The sequence below is a fragment of the Pleurodeles waltl genome, chromosome 11 (assembly GCF_031143425.1).
Source record: "Pleurodeles waltl isolate 20211129_DDA chromosome 11, aPleWal1.hap1.20221129, whole genome shotgun sequence".
NCBI classification, from domain to species: Eukaryota; Metazoa; Chordata; class Amphibia; order Caudata; family Salamandridae; genus Pleurodeles; species Pleurodeles waltl.
Window position 1 is genome coordinate 527753358 of NC_090450.1, and position 23496 is coordinate 527776853.

General features: G+C 41.0%; 1 protein-coding gene across 3 annotated transcripts in view; it reads right to left on the minus strand.

Annotated features, from left to right (window-relative positions):
• PLS1 (plastin 1) overlaps positions 1-23496 on the minus strand; it is a 455585-nt gene that overhangs the window by 96088 nt on the left and 336001 nt on the right. For all 3 annotated transcript variants that reach the window (XM_069213917.1, XM_069213919.1, XM_069213916.1), the window contains exon 5: positions 12165-12297. In XM_069213917.1, the coding sequence (XP_069070018.1) occupies positions 12165-12297 (133 nt within the window). The remainder of the gene's footprint in view (positions 1-12164; positions 12298-23496) is intronic.

A 23496-nucleotide genomic window follows, 5' to 3' on the forward strand; every position in this document is an offset into this window, starting at 1 on the left:
TGTAACTCTGCATGAATTTGATGAGTCTGAAATGGAGACGATAACAACATTGGCAGGGTCTAATCCAGTGTCTGAGTGGGTATTTGGACTAGATATGGAGTTGTAAGTATCGGGAGACAGAAATTTTAAAAAAATATTTTGATACAAAAATACTGTGATGCAGAAATATATTTGTCAAAAATATTGTTTTTTCAGATAAGTAATTTAGTTGTTAAGAATATTTTTGATAATATCGTTTTCAATCACGTAGCTGTAAAGAATATTGTTTTTAATTATTTTAATGCGTTTTAGTTCCTACATAAATTTAATGTTACTATTGTTTGCATAATTGTTATTAATTTGTTGAATAAAGCTTGCAATTTTAAGTGATTTCAATTTTTTTATTTAATTGCTAATATCAATTTATAGTGTTATAAGTTGCTAGGTTTGTAGGGGAATAGGGTAGGAAGTGAGGTATGTAATAATTTATTATTAATTTAAAGTGTGTGATTGGTATTAATTATGCATATTATATAGTACTGCTATCATTTACTTATACTTCAGGTGTGGGTTGCTATGTTTGTAGAGATATGAGTTGGGAAAGTAATTAGGTACTAATTAACAATTAATTTTCAGTTTACTAATAATTATTGAATTGATCAGTTAGGTAAATTGTGTCATAATTATACATTTTAATTACATTTTAGGTGTCGACTGCTGGGTTTTTAGGGGTACATGGTGGGAAGTTAAGTAACAATTAATTAACTGTGAATTATTACTTTATTATCAAATACTGAATTGATTATTAATTGTGTTCGTTATGAAATAATGATTTATCTTAGTTATATTTTAGTTACTAGGTTTGTAGGGGTACAATGTGGGAAGTTACGGAATAATTAAAAAATAATTATTATTATTGTATAATTAAACATTTCATTGATTAACAATTATGTAAATTGTGCAATAATTATATATTTTGGTTATATTTTAGGTGTGGGCTGCTGGGTTTGTAGGGTTTTTGGGTGGGAAGTTAAGTAATTAACAATGGATTATTAATTAGTTATATAATTAATTATCAATTATGTATATTGTGGTGTGCTTATTTATTTTAGTTATATTTTAGGTATGGGTTGCTAGATTGTAGCAGTATAGGGTGGCAAGTTATTTAAATAAAAATTCAGTAGCCATTATTTTTTAATTGAAAATTTATTAAATGTTTATGAAATGTATAAATTGGTTTATTGTTTTATACACATATTATTTTAAATAATAATGTTTATATTAAAAGTTTTATATTTTTCTGAATTAATGCAGTTATTCAAAAATGTAATGTGTTTGAAGTGAAGTAGTTTACCTACTGTTGCTTAGACTGGAGTGGGAACAGTCAATTTAACCCCTCCCGAACTGAACGCTTTCTCTACTGTTGCACCGACAGGAGTGGGATTAGGAAACTTACCCCTATGAAGTTCAACGCTTTCCCAACTGTTGCTTAGAGGAGAGTGGGAATAGTAAATATAACCCATATGAAGTCCAACATTTTCCTTACTGTTGCTTAGACTAGAGTGGGAATAGTAAGTGTAACCCCTACAAAGTCCAGCAGTTTCCCTACTATTGACACACTGAAGTGCAAATAGTAAATTTAACCCCTCCGAAGTCTAAGGCTTTCCCTACTGTTGCGCTGTTTGGAGTTCTAATAATGTAATTAAACCCTCTGAAATGCTACACTTTGTGTACTATTTCATACACTGGAGTGGGACTAGGAGATCTGTTATTCCTAGACTCCAATTAAATTCCTAATATTAGTTTAATTTATTATTACTGTTGTTTATAATTGTAATACTATAGTATGTGTTGATATTTGTATTTGTTTATAATTTTTTATAATATTATTGTAAATGTGTTTTTGGTTTTTTTATTTTTTATTTTGGTAATTTATTTGATGTTGGAATTGAATTGTTATTTTTTGTTTCATTTAAATATATTTATATATTGTGCTTTTTATAGCACTAAATATAAAGAATGAAACAAAAAATGAATATAATGTAAAATATATATTTTTAATAAATGTGTTACACTATATACATATATATATTTAACTATATAAATGTGTATATATATATATATGTGTAAACATACATATATATGTCTGTGTATGTACATATATAAAGTATCAAATAATAATGAGATTTATTTAACATATATTAATGTATATATTAAAATATTTAAGATTTACTACTTTAAACTAAACGCGTATTAAGAAACAATATTTTTGTATGTTTTTTTTTAACCATATTAATGTGAAACGCTAATTGTTTTTATATTTTTGTACTTACTCTTATAAGGATAGGGGCGCAAATGTTTTTGTAAACGATTATTTTTGTCACAGTATTTTTGTTGTACATTATTGTTGATTCCTATACTGTGTCAGTGATCCATTTGAGGGAGGGAAGTATTGTGAATTTTTCACAAGCAGATTTCTATTTTGGGGATTTTTTATATAGTTGGGCTATCAGTTGTAAAAGGTAGTAATCTAAAGTAGTCAAAATGAATATCACAAGCAGTCCACCTTTACTGAAGGTATAAACAGTGTGACTCTAAATCAGGGATGTAGTTATCAGCAGTCTATATTGATCATCCAACATGAGACAGTCCTACAAAGCAGAAAGCTGTAATTTAAAAAGAAGAGTGTAAGCAGTAGAGGGTTAACTTTACTAATGACAATGCTCAGCATTACACCCAACTAATGATGAGAATGAAATCCAAGCTAACAATGTAGCTAGCATTTAGTTTAATCAGTAAGGTCAACAGCTGCAAGCCAAGATAGCAAAATTGGCCACAGGTTTCAAATTCAAGGCTAAAGAAGACTGCAGACTACAACAGTAATCAATAATGCATACTATAATGAACCAGATTAATAATGTAGACCGATAATGTAGACTGTAACAGGCAGTGTCAGACTAAATGATGGCAATTTGTGGTAAATTTAGTTAATAATTTATATGGTAGAAATCTTTGCAGAATGATGCGGGCAGATGTAATAGGGCTCAATAAAGCGCAGAATAGCAGAGTAAATTAATAACAGCAGTTATCCAGCCTGATAATGCAAAAAGTGCTCATCCAAATCAACAATGCAGACAACAGCAAAGCAAACTAAGGAGTGAAAAAGGACTTACAGACTTAATGACTACATGCTGAAGGGAGTAAAGTATTTCTTAGGGTCTCAACTGTGGCGATGCTGAGGAATGTGTAACAGTAATGCTTTAACTAAAGTTGGACAGTTGCTGTGAGTGGCAGAATGGGGAACACAGTTAAGTTACTTTAGTAGTTATGACGAAGAAGTGATTGAGGGCTTGCCTTATGAAAAGACACTATGGCATGAGTTGCACAGACACCAAGAGAGGGAGGATGGGGCAAGCACAAGAGTGGATAGTGCGAGGCTCACCTGCCGTTAATGAAAGGCCATGCTTCTGCCACTTTACTTTTCTAACTGCAGGGGTGTATCTATAGGAATGGAGATGCTCTGACTGCAAACTGTAGCTGTTGCGTATGGTACAAGCCAGCGTTTACTGGCTAAGTTTGCTGGAGGTGAAATAGGCTTAATTTGATGGGCTGACTTAAGTATGCAACTGTGAACAAGGTACATCGTTCATACAATATTTTTTCTAATAAAAAAGTGAAATGGCCCAGAGATCTTCATCTCATATATGAAGTCCTTGAGAACACCAAGGGGAATTAGTACTCACCAATATTAGGACTTTACACAACTCTTCCAGAAGGTTTCCTCTTACCATAATAATGACGATTTAAAGTACTGCTTCATTACCATTCAAGAAGCACTGTCCAAAGCCTACCTCAAGATGAACCCCATGAAAATAGAATTTGTATTCATCACCAGCATCAGACAACAACAATTATAAGAACGACTCTTGCGGATGAACCTGGACATCTTCACTTCATAACTTGCTGCAAGTCTGTGGGCTTCACCCAGACACTAAGATAAGCTTTAGGGCACAAATTGTGAACTAGACAGAGATGACCATCCCACCCTAATGGAAATAATATTATGTTGGCTGTCACTCACAAGGCCCAACTTGACTCCATAGAAGACCGTCTTCTAAGCAGCCACCGATTTCAAACGTTTCAAAAGTATGACAGCAGCTCTGTGCCCCAATGGAGAGCACGGGTCGCAATGCCCGACACAGGGGACACTTAACAATATAATGGATCCTGTTGATCTGCAGGGGGACGGGTGGGAGGGGGGATTTTTTATAATGATGGGAAGCTGCAATCAAATGGCTGGGTCTGGATGCTACAGTGTTTTTTTCTGTTTCCTGTTTTTGTCTCTTTGTTTGTACAATTTGCAATAAAAAGATCGTACAAAATAGTATGATAGCAGGCCACCAAACTACAGAGAGCTCCACTGGATCCAGCTGCCCACTACATGACATTTAAAACCTCAAAATAAATCTAGAAGGCAGTCAATTTAAACACCCTACTGTACCTGTACAGATCTACAAGATCACGATTTTGAGTGGAACATGCTTGATGTGCACCAGCAACATTGTGGGACTGAAAACCAGAACAGGGAAGCAAGGAAGGGAAAAAGAGAGGAAGGAGAAGGGAGTGAAGAAAGGAAGATAGGTAAGTTTGTCTGAACATTTTTGACAAGGCTGCTTTCGGTTTAATTTCTGGCACTGCTTAACACCAAGCATTTTTCTACTTTGCTCCAAGGGACTGAAGCCTCCATTAGACTCCGCTTTTTGCATGTTTTTTATTTTCTATCTACTTCTCAGTTTCAGCATCTGCTTCTCATCCACCTTTAATAACCTTTGCTCATGTTCCCCGAATCCACACTTCTTGTTCCCATCCCCTAAAGGATCTCCCGCTTCATTCCTATCCAGACTGCACTGACCCCTTCAGTACTCCCTCCTTTAAGCTGTTTCCAAATGTTTTCCTGATTTGTAGGCTAAACTTCCACATCCCCCTTTCATACTGACCTGACTGTATAACTCTCTGTCTTGTACAGTGGTCCACCGGTATATAATTAGGTTGGTTCTATGCAAATCAAATGCAAGTAAATGAACAAACACACAAAGGATGGACTAGAACAATGACAATCAGGGCATGCATTACGCCCATGAAAGAGGATCCACTGGGGTTATGTGTACAGCATCCATTTTAGGACATCCTCATTCCTCACTCCTCATCCCTACTTCTCATCGCTGCTTCTCATCCATCATCCTTACTTCTCATCCATCATCCCTACTTTTCATCCATCATACCTCATCCCTACTTCTCATCAATCATCCCTATTTCTCATCCATCATACATCATCCCTACTTCTCATGCATCATTCATCATCCCTACTTCTCATCCATCATCCCCGCTTCTCTTCCATCATCCCTAGTTCTCATCCATCATCCCAGCTTCTCTTCTATCATTCCTACTTCTCATCATTCATCCCTACTTCTCATCCATCATACATCATCCCTGCTTCTCTTCCATCATCCCTGCTTCTCTTCCATCATCCCTACTTCTCATCCATCATCCCTATTTCTCATCCATCATCCCTGCTTCTCGTCCATCACCCCTACTTCTCATCCCTGCTTTTCATCCCTCATCCCTGCTTCTCATCCATACTTCTCATCCATCTTCCATCATTCCTACTTCTCATAATTTATCCATCATTTCTACTCCTCCTCCATCATCCCTCAGTCCTACCAACACATTTTCAGTTTTGTGAAACACACCTTCACACTGACTGAATGGTAACAGCCAATCAGGGCTATAAGAGAGGCCTGCATTCTATTTCACTGAAAAATAGTGTTCTCATTACATGTGCTGGGTGACGAAAGGTTTTCCTTAAACTGTAGATGAACTGTATAACCATTTCGCCAATAGTTGATTTGTGGCCCAAACTTCGGGCTCCTTGTGTTTCCCAAACCAGCAGAGCTTTCTGCAGAGGCCTTTGTAAATAGGAAAACACTTAGTTAAATAAAATGAAATGTTGTACGGCCTTGAATTAATTGGAAACAAACACACAGTTGCATTTCCTCTCCTCCGTCATCACCCAGCACATGCATTGGGAAGGCTGATTTTCAGTGCAATAGAATGCAGGCCTCTCACATAACTCTGAATGGCTGTTGCCAACCAATCAGTGTCATGGCGTGTTTCACAAATCTGAAAATGTGTAAGGTATGAGGAATGAGGAGTAGGGACAATGGATGAGGAGTAGGAATGATGGATGAGGTATTAGAAGTAGGAATGATAAAAGATGGATGAGAAGTATGGGTGAGAAGCAGGGAGGAATGATGAGAAGTAGGAATGATGGAAGAGAAGTAGGGATAATGGAAAAGAAGTGTGGATGAGAAGCAGGGATGAGGTATGAGAACTAGGGATGATGGATGAGAAGTAGGGATGATGGATGAGAAGTGAGGTGATGTATTATGGATGAGAAGTAGGGATGATGGATGAGAAGTAAGGATGAACAGTAGGGGTGATGGATGAGAAGTAGGGATGATTGATGAATAGTAGGGATGAGAAGTGGGGATTAGGGATGAGAAGTAGGGATGATGTATGAGAAGTAGGGATGATGCATGATGGATGAGAAGTAGTGATGATGGATGAGAAGTAGGGATGATGTATGATGGATAAGAAGTAGGGATGATGGATGAGAAATATGGATGATGTAGTTCAGCAGAGGCAGAGACCTATGTCTTCCACCCTAATGACAAACCTGATGTACTGCCAAGATGACAAACCTGATGTGCCACATATACAGCATCCATTTTAGGACAACCTCATTCTTCCCTCCTCATCCCTGCTTCTCAGCCATCATCTCTACTTCTCATCCTTCATACATCATCTATACTTATCATCCATCATCCCTGCTTCTCTTCCATCTGCCCTACTTCTCCTCCATCATCCCTACATCTCATCCATCATCCCTTCTTCTCATCCATCTTACATCATCCCTACTTTTCATCCATCATCACTACTTCTCATCCATCATACATCATCCTTACTTTTCATCCACCATCCCTGTTTCTCTTCCATCATCCCTACTTCTCATCCGTCATCTGTGGCTGTTAGTTTTCATGAAGTCAGTGGGTTCTGAGACAAGAAGACCATAGTTTTCATTTAAAAGAGACAGTAGCAAGGAGCAGAAGGAAAAGGTGTTTCAAGAGACATGGACTGGTGCAGTTGGATGGCTGAGCTCCCCCCCACCCCCCCACGGCTCTCTAGGTATATTCTGGTAGAGCTAGACCCCCTCTAAAAGCCGCCAGCTGTGTAATGGGTGCCTTTAGAACTATGTTTGGTCTTACTTTGCAACTGAGTTTAAGTTTTGCAGAGAACCCGTTGAGATAATTGGCTACATCTTTCCCTCTGCCATAATCAAATCTGACACTGCACTTTTCATGTCACGGTCCCAGTCATCTCAGGCTCAGTCACCCTAACGACTTGTTACAGAAATTAATGTAATGATGTCAATAAGACAGATGTTGCAGTAACACCAGACTTTGAACTTGTCACCGCATACATGTGTATAGATACCAGTAGCCACTGCACCACACATCAAGTGCCTCCACTGTATCCACTTGACAGGTGGCAGAGGAGCAACCTACAATTTTTTTTTAAAACACACTATTTTATTATTACTTTTTTTAAACCCACAACCAATAGTACAAAGGCAGACATCACTTTTACTCCAGATCTCTATAAGGAGGCTTTTGCACCATACAATACACATCATTATGTCAAGTTGAGGATTCAGCTGCCAGAAAAAGATATTGTTTAATCAAAGAAGGTCATCGGAAGGAACACTTTGCCTTCTCTGAATTACCCAATCCAAATCATATGCATTTGTGCCATTCACATAGACAGTTCAAAAAAGGCTATGCACTCCATTGGTATGTGTGTGCAACACAGTGTTTTTGTTGAAATCAAACTATTTACATAAAGCTTTCTCTCTGGCCTACGATGCTCCTTATCCAGGCTGGTGTCAAAGGAGCCTCCACTAAAGAATCTCTTACCGTTGGATGCATCTGTGACTTACCTAAGACTATAAAACTAACAGTTGAATCATGTCAGTACCTACAGAAATAGAATCCGGATTGAAGACTGTACTTACAGAGCTGAGAACCTAATAATTCAAAGCAGTTTAAGGCAATAAAGGAATGATGGCCCCACAGTCATTCAACCCTACCTACTAGCTATTCTGTGAAAGACGTAGACACCATACCCAACTCTAATGTTGAAAGTTAGACCTAGTGACCCACTGGTAATTCCCTGGGTAACCAGTTCTGCCGCTTACCTGGGCGGTGGACATTCATTTAAGTGTTGATTCCAAGAAATTCAGATTCAAATACAAAAGGAGTTTTAGGGGATTTTACGTACATCTGTGTTTACCCTGCAGTTAAGAGAAACAAAAACCACTATATTGTATAGATCGTCAGTGACAGGATACGATTCCAAAGCTCACAGAATTCCTAAATATTCTATACATTTTAGAATAGAATTATTTTGCTAATGGCCTACACTGGGCAGTGATTTTGTATCCACTAAATTCACATTTTAGGTGTCTCGGAGCCCTTTCATAATTTAATCTGAGAGGGGTGCCAAGTGGGTCTGTAATGCTAAAATAATACAGCTGCACCTCCTGCACTAAGGCTTCTCAGGAAACTTAGAGGAATGTCAGCATCCCTTAGACTGCTGTCACCAAGAACAGCTTTCAGTCAGATCAACCTCTACACTCTGTATTGTCATCGCAGGCCCACTGCCGTTTCTGGCTGGCAGTCTGAGGTTCAAACAGAACACACACAGCGTTCACGAACACAAGTACTGTATAAAAACACCACGTGAAAAATAAATTACGAATCCGAGCCAAAGACAGCCTTTGCCTTCAGCAAAACAAAGGCACAACCCACCATTCAGCCTAAATCAACTCCCGCTTGGCAGTAGTTGATCGCAGATAACCTGACGGTACACCTTTAGGAACCACAATGTTACAATACATGAGGCTCGGGATAAATTACAATTAAGGGTAATGTCCAGTGGGAAATGATAAACCACCAGGACAGATTGACTAATGAGAGGAACTCAGGAAAAGAGAACCATTCTTCTCAATGAAAGTAAGCATGCAAATACATTACACAGGAAAAAGAAGGCATGTATGAGAGCTCAGAAAAAACAAGAGGGATGAGGACATTTGAGTGCCAAGTGCAATGAGACAAAAAAGATTATAAAAAAAAGACTCAACAATCCGATCCTAGTCCTGGCATCAAATGACAGAAACAAGAGCAGCTCAGCATCAAACACCACACAACAATTACTCTAAGGTGCACTCGCTTAAGTTTGAATAAAAGGTTACAAAGACTGTTTGTCTTTGAGAAGTTTGTCAGGTTTCAAAACAAGGCTATCCAACACAACCACATCACTACTGGGTTACTTCTAGAGCTGTAATACCTGAACCATCAAAGCACCACATGCTGCAAAGGCAACCCATGATATATGTAGACACACACAGGTGTGGCTGGAGACACACTCCAGGTAAGGAACTCCATATTGGAAGAAACCTTCATCCTCCAAGCCATATCACCGAAGAGAACTTCTGCCAGGGGACGGTTGAATGAAACCTCACAATCCGTGGACACCTATAAAATTCAGCCAAAGGATATTTTTCATATTTGTGAAATGTTCCAACTATTCCAAGCAATGGTTTTCCTCCCCACAGCGCTATAAAAATGCATCAAACCGGGAAAAGCCATCAAATTAGGCTATCCACACCATATAACTAAAGTTGGAGCTCCTTCATCTAGCTATTTTCTCTTCTTATGGAGATAGTTTCCTGTGGTGGACTGTTTTGCATCAAAGTTGGGTTGGCGAAATCCAAATGAGTGTGTAGCTTTTTTGCTCTGGAAAATTTGATGTAAGTGGGGCAAAACGGGCCTTTCGTATGACGCTCACATTTCATACTATAGAGAATAAATTGTGCCTCTGGAATATATATATTTAGTAGAGCCATACAGGCACACACCTATAGATACTTATACATTTATCTCAGATGGACACTTACAACTGCACTTAGCTATCATCCTGTTGGGGTCAAGCGTTACTCGAATGCTAACAATGATTGCTTTTATGTGTTTTAAAGTTTGGCGCATAGCCAAGTGTTTTTAGGCTCTCTAGTGTTTATCGCTTGTGATAATATGCTGCTATCAGGTAATGCAAGAGGAGACAAGGATCCTTTTCTTAAGGAGGAGGCGCAGACTGAGCTCTTTGGGAAAGGTGTGGGACCTGTTTCTACAGTAACGGGTGATAACCTTGACATTGTGTAGCGAAGGTCTTCACCTTACTCGAAGGTCAAATAATAGGGAAGGTGCCATTGAATACACGTGAAACAGAATGCCATGCAACAACAATGTTCAATTTTAAAAGAAATGTTCTAACCCTACGTAGACATCTCCTCCTGAGACTCTGTGCGACCTTTCTCCCCTGAATGCTGAAGGCATGATTGTTGCAAAGACTCTGTAACCTCTTAACAGACAGGGGTAATAGGAAATGTTTAAGAGTAGGGTACGGTCAAAATAATATCTGCTTCACTGGAAATCGATTAGGAAAAAGAACACCCCTCCTCAGGAAGGGCGCAGTAAGAACATGCCTCACCTGGCAGGATACACTGGCCTGCCAAAAGTTCTCAAGAGAGAGGCCCATTTTCCATGAATCTTGCTGTTGGGGAAGGAAAGTATGCAGATCTGAAGATTTTTTTTTCAACATTTGTGCTATTCCAGACCAAATGAATCACTCGACGAGAATGAACAGTACAAGAAGCAACCTAATCCTTACAGGATCTGCAAACATGCTGCACACCCAAAGGAACAAGATCAAAGTTTCTTCTTTTCAGAGATGACAGCAAACCCACTCACTAGACAAACGACCATTAAGAGAGAAAAAAAGGCAACAAATGACTATCTCAGTTGCACATCGCTACCCAATTGTCGGATTACAATGTTGTTACATATGGTGCTCTACAAACTATATCACACCTGCTGCCAAAGTGTGTACACTGGTCCTATAAAAGACCAGTGAGTTAAACCAGGAAAGAAAAAAACAGTGAGGCACACATATGTGAATAGCTATAAGTCCAATTCAATCCATTAATGAATATATCCGGTCATCCATTAAAGAATATTTGAGGAACCTAAAACAATCAAAGACAATTACAAACATCTGATTAGCTGATTCAGTTTTTGAAACTTTACCAATTTAATGTTCATTATTTATAACTCTCCACACTTGGCACTTTCTGAAGCAACATTTGAACACGTGCTTTAATTGCTCAAAATCTGATAGTTTAATATACAGTATTTAATGGGAGTCAAATGTCAAGTTCTAAATCTACATCTTTACATATTCTACAACACAACAGTGTAGATTCAGGACCTTAGACCATTCATAAATATTAAGTGGAAAACTGCACCAGCCACAGCTTTCCAGACCCACTCTTGTGACAGTCATGTGGCCTATTTAAATTGTTAGTTCCACAATGTGAACTTTATGCACTGTACAAATTTGCATTGGGAAGAGTCAGTGCCTCATTTTTTTTTTCTTTCAATGGCAAAAACGTTTCTTCCTTACCCCCAAGGATTGTGAGTGTTCTGCTTCCCTTTTGACTCTTAATTGGAATGTATTTGCATTTCTCGACAGGAGCAAATCTTGGACAATTTCCAAGGTAGGAAATGGTCGGAAGAAATTTGAGAATGCTCACAAACTGTTGTATCTGTATGCGTTCACAAACTTTCAATATGTACTACGCTGAAAGTCCCTTTTGCCACCTTTGCATGGCATTTATCCTTGCATAATATTAGGGTGTTGTGTGGTAATTATTATGCAGACATATATGCATTAATGGCTGCCATGTCACAAATCCTGCCGTTTTCTTTTGTATGGCTGAAAATGGCTTTGTGAACTAGGCCGTGAATGCGGCTGCAACCCAATATACTGCATGAATCTTTGGGAGCTCACTTTTGGTCCTAATGAGGGAGGCTTTGTCTTCCTGTAATCAGTAGAAGGGCAAATGGAAGGAGATACCTTTGTATGAACAAAAAAAAGAGTAGGAATGTAAACAATGCATGGCAAAAAAACACAGATAAATCACAGCACCTATGATGTTTTTTAAGACTTACCATAGAAGGATGCCATCCCGTAGGGACCTAAAGAGACTATTTTCGGAAGGGTCCATGGGGATAAGATGCTGACAGTCAGGGTCATCTTGAAGAGCTTTGTTTATCCAGTTCACAAAGGCAACCTTCTCTTCCGCTGAAACACAAAGAATTGCGGTAAGGCCAGGCATCCGATCAGTATAGCTGCATGGCCATAGCTCATGAGTTTAAATCTTTCTCTTAATACATGTTTAATTGGTAAAATAAAATTAAATAATCATTTAACATGAGCAGCGATTTAAATGTGTAATCACACTTCCTAAAAGCAAATAGGACTGAATCCCAACATCCTCGACTGAGATGCCCTTCAGGCATCAACATCAATTTACCGAAATAAGAGTGGGCGCGGATATTAAAATTGAGCAAGATATCAAAGGTTGGGCACATGTTTACGCTTAAGCCCTCAACACCCTCCCACCTGCAGAGGCTAAGCTTTTGTTAGCTGAATTCACGTGAGAGGTAAAGGTGGGATTAAAGTTGAACCGAGCAGTGCCAAAGACCTGCATTAGAGTACTCCTAAAAAGAACACCTCTGGATGACTATTGCACGCCAGTAAATCCACACTCGCATGCCATCGGAAGGGAAGCATCAAGTTGGAAATCAACGGCTAGGTATTAGTCCAACCTGCCAATGGCTTTAGCAGATAACGCAATTACGACACCAAAACCATCACCTCTAAAAATACACAGGGCCTTGTTACACAAAAGGTGGTAGGAATTCTGTCTGCATAATCAGTAATTGCTCAATGACCAATTACACATTGGCAACTTGTGGCATAAATGCCTCGCACACCAATAACATTCCAGAATGCATTTAACAGTCCACCACATTCAGTATTTCTACAAAAAGACTGAAAGACAAATCAACTTTACAAATTTCAGGCTGCCCTCTTTTCCAATGCACTTTTACAAAAGTGAAGAATAAAGCAATACGCAATCATGTAATTGCTTGATTTTACTGTCCCTGAAAAAGTCCTAATGTAAAAGGGTTTAAACGCATTTGCTGAATGGTGATGAATTTGCATTGGAACTGAATAATCGTGAAAATGCAAAGGAATAACGTTTACTGCTCTTGGATAAACATTGTGTCTGTCAGAATGATAATTTGAATAGAACAGTTTTATGTTAGATATCAATGGAAAGGCTTGAAGCTCGAAATGTATTTTTAAAAAATTGGTAATTACTGTCAGCAGTAAATACCACCGATTACAAAACGAAGACAAACCGCCAAGTACGTAAATCTTATTTGGGCCTTTGCGACTAGGTGTTAAAATAATACTGGTTATATTTGCATTGCTGCCAGAAATATCCATTCCACAAAAGGTATTGGCCAAAAGGGGTGAAATTTACCACCTAAAATAAAATCAAGTCTGAGCTGACATTAACATCGATAAACCTCAAACAGCTTTTGCAGCATGAAGCTTTGGCGAGACACAGTGCAACAATTCTGAAGTTGTGTACTAAAGGGCCCCTTTCAGTTCCCTGATTTCGAATTATACTCTTCGGCTAGCAGGATTTCATCTGTCTTTCGGTACATTTTTAACCTGGCTATATTACTATAGCTGCACAGTGCTAGACTGTTTCTTTTTTTAAACTGTCATGCACCTGAGAAAGGATAGGAATTCGAGAGTATATTTATTAATAATTCAAGCAATGCAACATGGCAAGACAACTTGTGTGAAAGGGAGACAGCAGAAATACGCCATAAATACTAAGATATGGAGTAATTCTTCTGTCTCCTAGCACTGACACACTTGTGGCAGCATAGTGCCAATGCAGGCATCTTGGAGCCATGCTGCAAGGGTGCTTTTGTCATCAGTGCTTAATTTGTAAATAAAAACATGCCGGTGCCCCAAGCCCTCCTCTTAAACACACAGCTGCTGCAATTAAATGTGGGTAGGTGGAATACTGAGGCAGCGTAATCCTGAAGCCGTCTCGGGCCTCTTCAATCCATATAAAGCCACTCCCTGCCCCTTCAGCTCACTCTAGCAGCTTTCTCCCTTTGTGATGCTTTTTCATTTTTCCCGTCCTCTGTCTTTCCCATATGTGTCTTTTGGTCGCAGCAAATGCTTTAGAGAGAAGAATAAGCCCCTGCCCTCAAAAAAAAGTGCAGGTGCTCAGCACCGGAAAAAACAAGCACAAATTAAGCACTGTGTGTTATAAGCAGGATTGTTTTTGTGCAGGAAGACAAACCTTCCTGCACAAAAACAATCCTTTAAGGCATTTTACTAATTCAATTTTTTTTCCAGAATGCAGCACACTTGGAAAAAGGAAGCAATGAGGAGAAAACATATTTCTTCTTGCTACACCTCAGTCAGGGAGGTGGAGCATTTTGGCACGGTTCTAGGTTTACTGACTTTAGGAAATCTGGGTGTTAGAAATGGGGTCTTTGGTTGGCAGTCAGGTTACTCCCTGTCCAAGCAAGGACCCTCACTCTAGTCAGGGTAAGTCACACACAATCCAAATTATTCTGTGCCCACCCTCTGGTAGCTTGGCACTGAGCAGTTAGGCTTAACTTAGAAGGCAATGTGTAAAGTATTTGTGCAATAAATCATACAATAACCCAATATAGCACCAAAAAAAATACACCACACAGTGTTTAGAAAAATATATAATATTTATCTGGATATTTGCAGGTCAAAACGACAAAAGATGCAATATGAAATTGTGGAGATATCACTGAAAAGCGATATAAAGTGTCTTAAGTCTTTAAAAAGCAAACAAAGTCTCTTTCAAGCACAAAGTACCTGGTTTGGAGTGGACAATCTCCGCAAAGAGCCGCAGAGGAGGAGATGCGTGGAAAAATAGTGTGTGCGTCGGTTTCGCCCCTTCACACACAGACTTGCGTCGTTATTTTTCATGCGGGGAAGACGTGCGTCAACTTCCGGCGTGCGGACTGTCTCCTATGTGGGTCGCAGGGTTTTCAGACGCCCGGGGTCTGTGCCTGGAATCCTGGGCTTGTTGTCCGGCTGCGCGTCGTTCCAGTGGGCTGTGAGTGGAATTTTCTTCCTCACGGCAGGCGCTCGTCGATTTCCTCTCCGGAAGTCGGGTGGTGTTGTCCAGGCGGGCCGTGCGTCAAAGTTCCGGTCGCACCGCAGGCGTCACGTCGATCTTTTCCTCGCGGGGTCGAGCGCCATCGTTCCGGGTTGGCGTGCAGCAAATTTCTCACCGTGGAGCAAGCTGTGCTTTGAATTTTTCAGCCCAAAAGGAGTCCTGTTGAAAGATAGAAGTCTTTTTGGTCCTGAGACTTCAGGGAACAGGAGGCAATCTCTATCCAAGCCCTTGGAGAGCACTTCTGCAGCAAGGCAAGAGTTCAGCAAGGCATCAGGCCAACAGCAAGGCAGAAGTCCTTTGTAGAAAGCAGTCAGGTGAGTCCTTTGGGCAGCCAGGCAGTTCTTCTTGGCAGGGTGCAGGTTCTGGTTCAGGTTTCTTCTCCAGCAAGTGTCTGAGGTGGTAGGGCAGAGGCCCTGTTTTATACCCAAATGTGCCTTTGAAGTGGGGGAGACTTCAAAGAGTGGCTTAGAAGTGCACCAGGTCCCCTTTCAGTTCAATCCTGTCTGCCAGGGTCCAAGTACAGGGTGTGGCAGTCCTTTGTGTGAGAGCAGGCCCTCCACCCTCCCAGCTCAGGAAGACCCATTCAAAATGCAGATGTATGTAAGTGAGGCTGAGTACCCTGTGTTTGGGGTGTGTCTGAGTGAATGCACGCACAAGGAGCTGTCAACTAAACCCAGCCAGATGTGGATTGTAAGGCACAGAAAGATTTAAGTGCAAAAAAATGCTCACTTTCTAAAAGTGGCATTTCTAGAATAGTAATATTAAATCCAACTTCACCAGTCAACAGGAGTTTGTATTACCATTCTGGCCATACTAAATATGACCTTCCTACTCCTTTCAGATCAGCAGCTACCACTTCAATAATGTATGAGGGCAGCCCCAATGTTAGCCTATGAAGGGAGCAGGCCTTACAGTAGTGTAAAAACTAATTTATGAGTTTTACACTACCAGGACATGTAAACTACATAGGTACATGACCTGCCTTTCACCCACCAAGCACCCCGCCCTAGGGGTTACCTAGGGCACCCATTAGAGGTGACTTATATGTAGAGAAAGGGGAGGTTTAGGCTTGGCAAGTACTTTTAAATGCCAAGTCAAGGTGACAGTGAAACTGCACGCACAGGCCTTGCAATGGCAGGCCTGAGACAAGGTAAAGGGGCTACTTAAGTGGGTGGCACAACCAGTGCTGCAGGCCCACTAGTAGCATTTAATCTACAGGCCTTAGGCACCTATAGTGCACATTACTAGGGACTTATAAGTAGATTAAATAGTCCAATTGGGTATGATCCAAGGTTACCATGTTTAAAGGGAGAGAGCATATGCACTTTAGCACTGGTTAGCAGTGGTAAAGTGCGCAGAGTCTAAAAGCCAGCAAGAACAGTGTCCACAAAGTGGAGGGAGGCAGGCAAAATGTTAGGGGTGACCACCCTAAAGCTGTCAGATCTAACACTGGGTTTGTGTCAAAAACCATGGGTGGCTGCGTGGGAATGCCCACCCTCCACAAACGGAATGCCTCCCTGCTGCAAGGTAACGAAAGAAAGCAATATGTTCTGCCTCATGTTACTTTGGATTTAGTAACCCAGGTGTCTTTGTGTGGCTTAGAAAATGCCATGTAAGGAGTTGTGTTGTCTTGCAATGACTTCCGTCATTCAAGGGCAATGCAAGCCCTTGGTAAATACGCTCTTTAATTTACTACATTCAGTGCATCCTCCCAGGAATACTGTTAATTATCTCATCAAGATTATTGCAGCACTTGTAATGAGACCTTGTATTCCAAAGATAAAAAGGTGTGTAATACTACTCAGATATTGTAAGAAACTGGGTAACTGGCTGAGGAGGGTGAAATGCTACTCATGCAGAAACCACAATCCTTGTCAGGGTGAAGTTACAGGCAAACCCCCTATTAACCTGTCCTCAGCCCTTGGGTAGCTTGGAACAGAGAAGTCAGGCTTAATTCAGAGGCAACGCGTAAAGTATTTGAGCAGCACTTCAAACAACAACACATTGAAAACACACCACAAAAGGTTCCCACGCCAGATTAGAAAGATAAAGTAAATGCTAATATATAAAACAAGACCAAAATGATGAAAATCTAATCAGTAGAACCAGAGATAAGCAATTTTAAAGCTTTACGTGAAAATAGCACCAAAGAGTACAAAGTGCCAACTGTGGATATCTGTTTGCACCTGACCAGGACAAAGTCCCAAGTTTAGGCCGACTGTGATTAAGTGCCGAACAGCTACAGGGACCCAGTTAGGCCCACTGAGCACGAGTACCTTAAATCCTGGTTGTGGAGCATTGTGAGGTCCTCCGTTGAGGATGCGTCATGCAGTCGAGGTGATGCATCGGTTCTGAGCAGATGCTTGGCGGCAATGCAAGGTCCTACATGGTCGTCGAGGATCCCCTCGATGAGGGCTTGCAATGCGAAGTCCGGTGTTGAGGATGCGCCGCACAACCAAGGTGATGTGTCGGTTATAGGAGCTGCAAGGGTGCGATGGAAGATTCTGTGTCATTGAGGCTACCGTCAACAAAAGGTTTGTGATGTGAGTGCCTACATTTGGGATATGCCGTGCAGTGGTGGGTCTGAAGCGCCTGAGAGCTGTAAAGGCGATGCAGAGTCTTTCTGCAGGAAGAACCCTCGCATTGAAGCGATGCATCAGTTCTGTTCAGAGTCTTCCACATTTCCAGAAGTGTACTGAAGAGTTGGTGTCTGAGGTCCAATAGTTATACCTGGTACCACATTTGAAGAAGGAGACATTTCTAGAGGTTTCTATCTGAAGTACACAGGTTTCTTGTCTCCCTTGACCTGCCCTTGGTATGGAGGCAGGACACTGCCTATTCAAGTGTAATTGGAGCTGTGTCTAACTGTGCCCTCCCATCCTACCAGTGATGGCCCATATAGGCACACCTAAGCTCTCCATTGTGTGGGGCTGTCTAGGAGGTATACACAATGTCCAACTGACAACTACACCCAGTCATGTGACTCAGAGACAGGCTACAGCCACTAAATGGATAAATAAAGAAAATGCCACCTTTCTAACAATAGCAACACAAAAGGATGATTGACGGAATGCTGAACATGCAAACACTCACCCCCAGTCACAGATCTGGGTTTAATCCATGTTCTTTTGCTCACCATGCCACCCCAGTTTGGACCCAGCCACATGCAAATCAGTTTTGACCCTGTTCCTCATGGGAACAGTCCAGCCCGAACTGCCAAGCCAGGTCCTCCCTGGACCAGAAACAAGCATCCTGGGACAGGTTTCAGGGTTTCACTCTTCATCAGCCAGGCTAGCTTGAATCCAGTGGCACAGTGAGCACTGGAATGGCATGGGCCGCAAAAAAACGATGGATTTAAGCCCAGATCTCTGTACTGAGGGTGAATGTTTGACATTGTTCAGCATTCCGTCCATCACTTGTTCTTTTTGCACCTTTCTAACAATGGCATATCTAAAATGACAATCAAAAATCTGACTTCACCATAAAAGAGGATTTTTCATTACAGTTCCAAAGACACTAAACATGAACTGTTTACCGGTTCCCATTTGGAGGTTACAGCTTATTGAATATAATAAGCTAATCCAAATGTTATTCTAAGAGAGAAGCAGGGCTTGCAATAGTGGAAAACGCATTTAAGACGTTTTCACTAGCAGTACATTTAAAACTTAAAAGTACATGCCTAACTTTTTAAGTACACTGCACTCTGCCTCTGGGCTGTTTGCAGCCTACCCTATGGGTGACTTACATGTATTAAAAAGGCAGGTTTTATCATGGCAATAGTTTTATATGGCAATTTAAATCTGCACACATAGGCTGCAGTGGTAGGCCTGAGACATGTTTATAGGGCTACTTAAGTGGGTGGCACAGTCAATGCTGCAGGTCCATTAGTATCAATTAATGTACAGGCCTCGGATACATGTAGTACCATTTCACTATGGGCTTACAAGTAAACTAAATGTGCCTATTAGGTACAAGTCAATTTTACCATGTTTAGAGAAGAGAGCATAAGCATTTTAGCACTAGTTAGCAGTGGTAAAGTTCAGAGTCCGATAAGCCAACAGAAAACAGGTTCAGAAAACAGGAGGGTTAAGGCAAAAAGTTTGAGGATGACCCTGCAGAAAGGATAAAGTCCATTATGAGTTATTTTTATTGTGCAACAGTAATTCTACTCCTCATCCTACAAGGTAAATAATCAGCATCAGATTGGGATCAAAAATTGGCCGGGCACACAAAAATTGAGGCCCACATATATGGATCTCAACCTTTCATGAAGCATTGTTTGATTAGAAATGGAGCTAATTTTTGGGGAATTTGTGGTACATGAATCAATTTACAGTTTATAAGGTGAGTAACATTGGTCAAGCCTGGAAACACCATTATTCTGCTGCAGCGCAGTCATAGTTCTGTTGCTGTTTGTCTTCAGGGCTATGAATCTCCTTAAACCTTGCTCACCCCCAGATCCTCGTGTTCTCTCCCTTCCAGTAGGCCCAAAAGCTTCTGCTCATTCATGGGGATTGTCACTGGCCATTAGCCAACAGGTACTCAGAGGAGCATGTTTAACTGTAGGTTTCGCTTCTTTTTACTCTCTAGGAACTGGTTGCGCTGCTTATCCTAAGATAGCTAGGCTTTTGCTCGTCATCAGTGAGTCCCAAACTACCCACTCTGTCTCAGGACTATTAAGCTCATTTCCACATTCAGGTCCACTGGCTCCTATTTAAACCTATACATCTCCTGTTTACACTAAGATCGCCACAGGCTACTGTTTACTTCTCATCCTGTTCAAACCTGCTCAACTTCTGGTGACTTTATATCCCAGTACACCATTAGGTTCTGTATCTCTTGCTTATTATTACTCAGAGTCCTGCTCACACTCAGGAAGGTGAAGTATATCTTCACCATGAGATTCCCTGAGGCTTCTGTTTACTGTCAGCACCCCTGGTGCTAAGCACAGGCTAGGGCCCTGAGAGTCCCACTCATCACCAGATCTGTAAAGCTTGTGCTGGTCCCTATGACCCACAGGCTACTTCTCGCTCTTAGGTTCCCAGCAAAGGCTCTGTTCAATTTAATTTTCCAAAGCCCAAGCTTACCCTAAGGTCTACATGGCTGTGCCCTCACTGTCAGTCCCTGAAGCCCCTGCTAATCCCTGCTTACTGTTTATTCACATTGTTTCCAGGTATACATTTGCTCACTTCCAAGGTCTTGACTCACATATGACCTCATTGAAGGAGGATAACTTTTGATCATCCACAAATGTACTAATGCTTCAGGATCTTAACCTTTCCGTCCTTTCACAGGGGGCACAGTTTCCTGGCTGGAGAGAACCTGCACAGGCTCCCAGTCTGCGTGGGAGAGCCCTCGCTGGGCGCTCCCAGACATTCCTGTCACTGCTCTGAGCAGCGTCAGGATTGGCAGCAGGGCAGGCTGGGAGCCTGTGCATGCATGCAGCACCAGGAGCAGGAGGAGCGGCACGTTGCAGGAGCGGGACAGGTAATTTTTATTTTAAAATACATTTTATACCCCCCCTCCACACCCCTGCGCACTGCACCCGCCCCACTCCTTGTGACCGAAGCGAGACGCTACTGGATCCTCTGGGTCTTATTGGACCAAATGTACAGCTAGAGCACACGTACCAACATGTAGGTATCAGCTATTAACTATGGCATTAAACCCTAGCATTATCTAGTCAATATTCCTTTCAAAGACTCGATGGAACTGGTTAAGATTATATTTAATATTCATTCTTCACTGCAAATCAAATCAGTAAAGCTGGTATGTAACCCCTTAATTGCAACGATTTAAAGCATCTCCTATAACACAGCAAGAGGCTTCTTTTTGCCCACGAAGTCAGTAAATTCTGATTTCCTAACTACGATACTTCGATTAAACAGGGTGTCGTTTTATCATTCAGGCCTTCTCTCGACTCTCATTGGGGAGAAATTTATGTTTACTCTTCTGTCATCATGGTTACAAAATGCGCCTTAGATTTTCCCGCTTTTTTCACTTCACTTTCATGTTACTTAATTTCTTCTACGCAAGGACATGAGCGTGAGGATGTAACCAGTACTCTGTGCCCTGTGTTCCGGGAAAGAATGCATCGTTGACAACAGCGGGTGTATTTCTGCTGCTCATTTTCCAGAAATCTCTGCAGCAAAGCCTTTTAATAGCTGTAATTGCTTATTTACATACACTGCTCAATTTAATTTTCCAAGATGTGCTTCACACGCATATCAGAGCGTTTTACTGCCTTGTTTTTAATTAGAATTATTGTTCTTTAAATGTATTCGTTCGCACTAAAAGGTGCACAAATATATTTTCACTGTAAAATTATCCTGCACATTTGTACTCTTTTGTACAATTCTTTAATTATAACAATTGAGAAGTTGACCTTTGCACAGTGACTCTCATTCTTAAAAGGTGCTTGAGGGCCAATATTTGTTACCGGTTAGATAAGTCGAAGGCACAGGCAGTTCTGGGCTGCGAACAAACACTTGCTACCGCAAGCCTCACATTCTACATGTCAAGTGATAAGCATTTCAGCTGGGTGTGGACGTCTGTGTAGACGTAGCTGTTCAGTGAACACAGGGGCAATGCTATTCACTTCAGGATAGCAAACTCTTACTGTAGTGCAGACGTTATACATGGCACTAATATCACACCGTACCCACTGTCAAGTTAGTTAGTTGTGGACTTAAGATTTAAGCAATATTATACAGAGGGAACAGCCAGGGTCGGACTGGGACAAAAATGGGCCCAGGCACCAAAATAAAAGTGTCCCCCATCAGCGAAACAGACAGCCAAAAAGGCAATTTCAGGGAAATCAACAGTAACAACCAACCAACCTAGCCAAAATATTGGTGCACAACTTCTAAACTCGCATTTGCTCGAGTTAGAGCTATTATCGTTGTAAACTCCTAACAAGACTTTTCTTGCCATAAATTGAAAGAAAAAAAATAAGCGTGATTGTGCTATGTAAAACCCATTGTGATTGCGCTGAAATTGAAAACCAAAAAACTGAGCACGATATGTAAAACCCAGCACGATTGCACTGAGTGGAAAATAAAAAGATAAAGTAGTGCAGAAACCAGGCTGAAAACATGGTGTCTCGTATGTTTTCAGTAGCTGGCCGGTGCGCTCGAGGAGGGCTAAACACTGGAAAAGGTATGATGTATGCATGCCTTTCACTAATGAAATCAAGCGGATTTTAAAAGGCAAGCTCACAAACCAATTCAAGTGACAGGTGTGACATGGGCATGGTTAAAAGCCCAAAGAGAGATTACAACAGGGACGGATTTCTTATGCGCTTGACCCTAAAAACGACCCACACACTAATTTCTCAGACTATCCCATCCGGCCCCGCTTGATTGCTCTATAGGCCAATCCAATACTAGGAAGAGCCAGACAGTTACTGACTGGGGTGGAGCCAGAAGGTCCCAATGAGAAGCAGTTAATTTTGTAGGTAGAGAAGGATGTGAATATAAACTTTAGGGGTTCACAGAAGTTCTGGATCAAGGAGGGTCAACAAAATTCCCTATTCATAAAGGAATGATTTTGCTCCACTGCACCACGTGGGTACCCCCACAACATAAACTGACATCTGATCGCCACTACAATCAGCTCAAGCACCAGAAGAGAAACTAATGGTGACAGCGGGCATCCTTCAAGCGTTCCCCCTGTTAACTGAGAATGGGCAGAACAAGGATTCCCCACAGTTCACCTGTGTTGTTGGATTCAGATATAACCATCTAAATTTTGATATGAAATCTGACCTAAGCCTGCCTTTTCTAAAGTTATGAAAAGGAAGCCCTACTCCACACAGTCCTAGACTTTCTCCACATTCAGGGACATTGCCAGTGCTTCACCTGGACAGTCGAGTGTCTGCCACATGAGGTGTACTAGAACTCTTAATAGGGAAGAACAGCTTAGCCTAAAGGCAGCTTGTGACTCTTTTATTAGGCGGGCGGGGCGACCTTAAATAGCCTGGTGGTCAAGATTTGGGCCAGTATCTTGAACCTACGTCTATTTGTGAGATGGGTCACAGCATCTGTATTCCAAAGGGTCCTTCGGAATGAGTGTGATAATAGCCTTATTGGATAGGTGTCTTAGAGAGCCCTGCAAGTTCTGCATCTTGGAAAACTTCACAAAGGGACTTGAATATGGTTAAACCAATTATGGCTTCCTAGACCTCTTCCAGGGTAATTTCACCTTCTTGGTGGAGTTTATTCTTTGGGGTCAGAGAAGGAGGC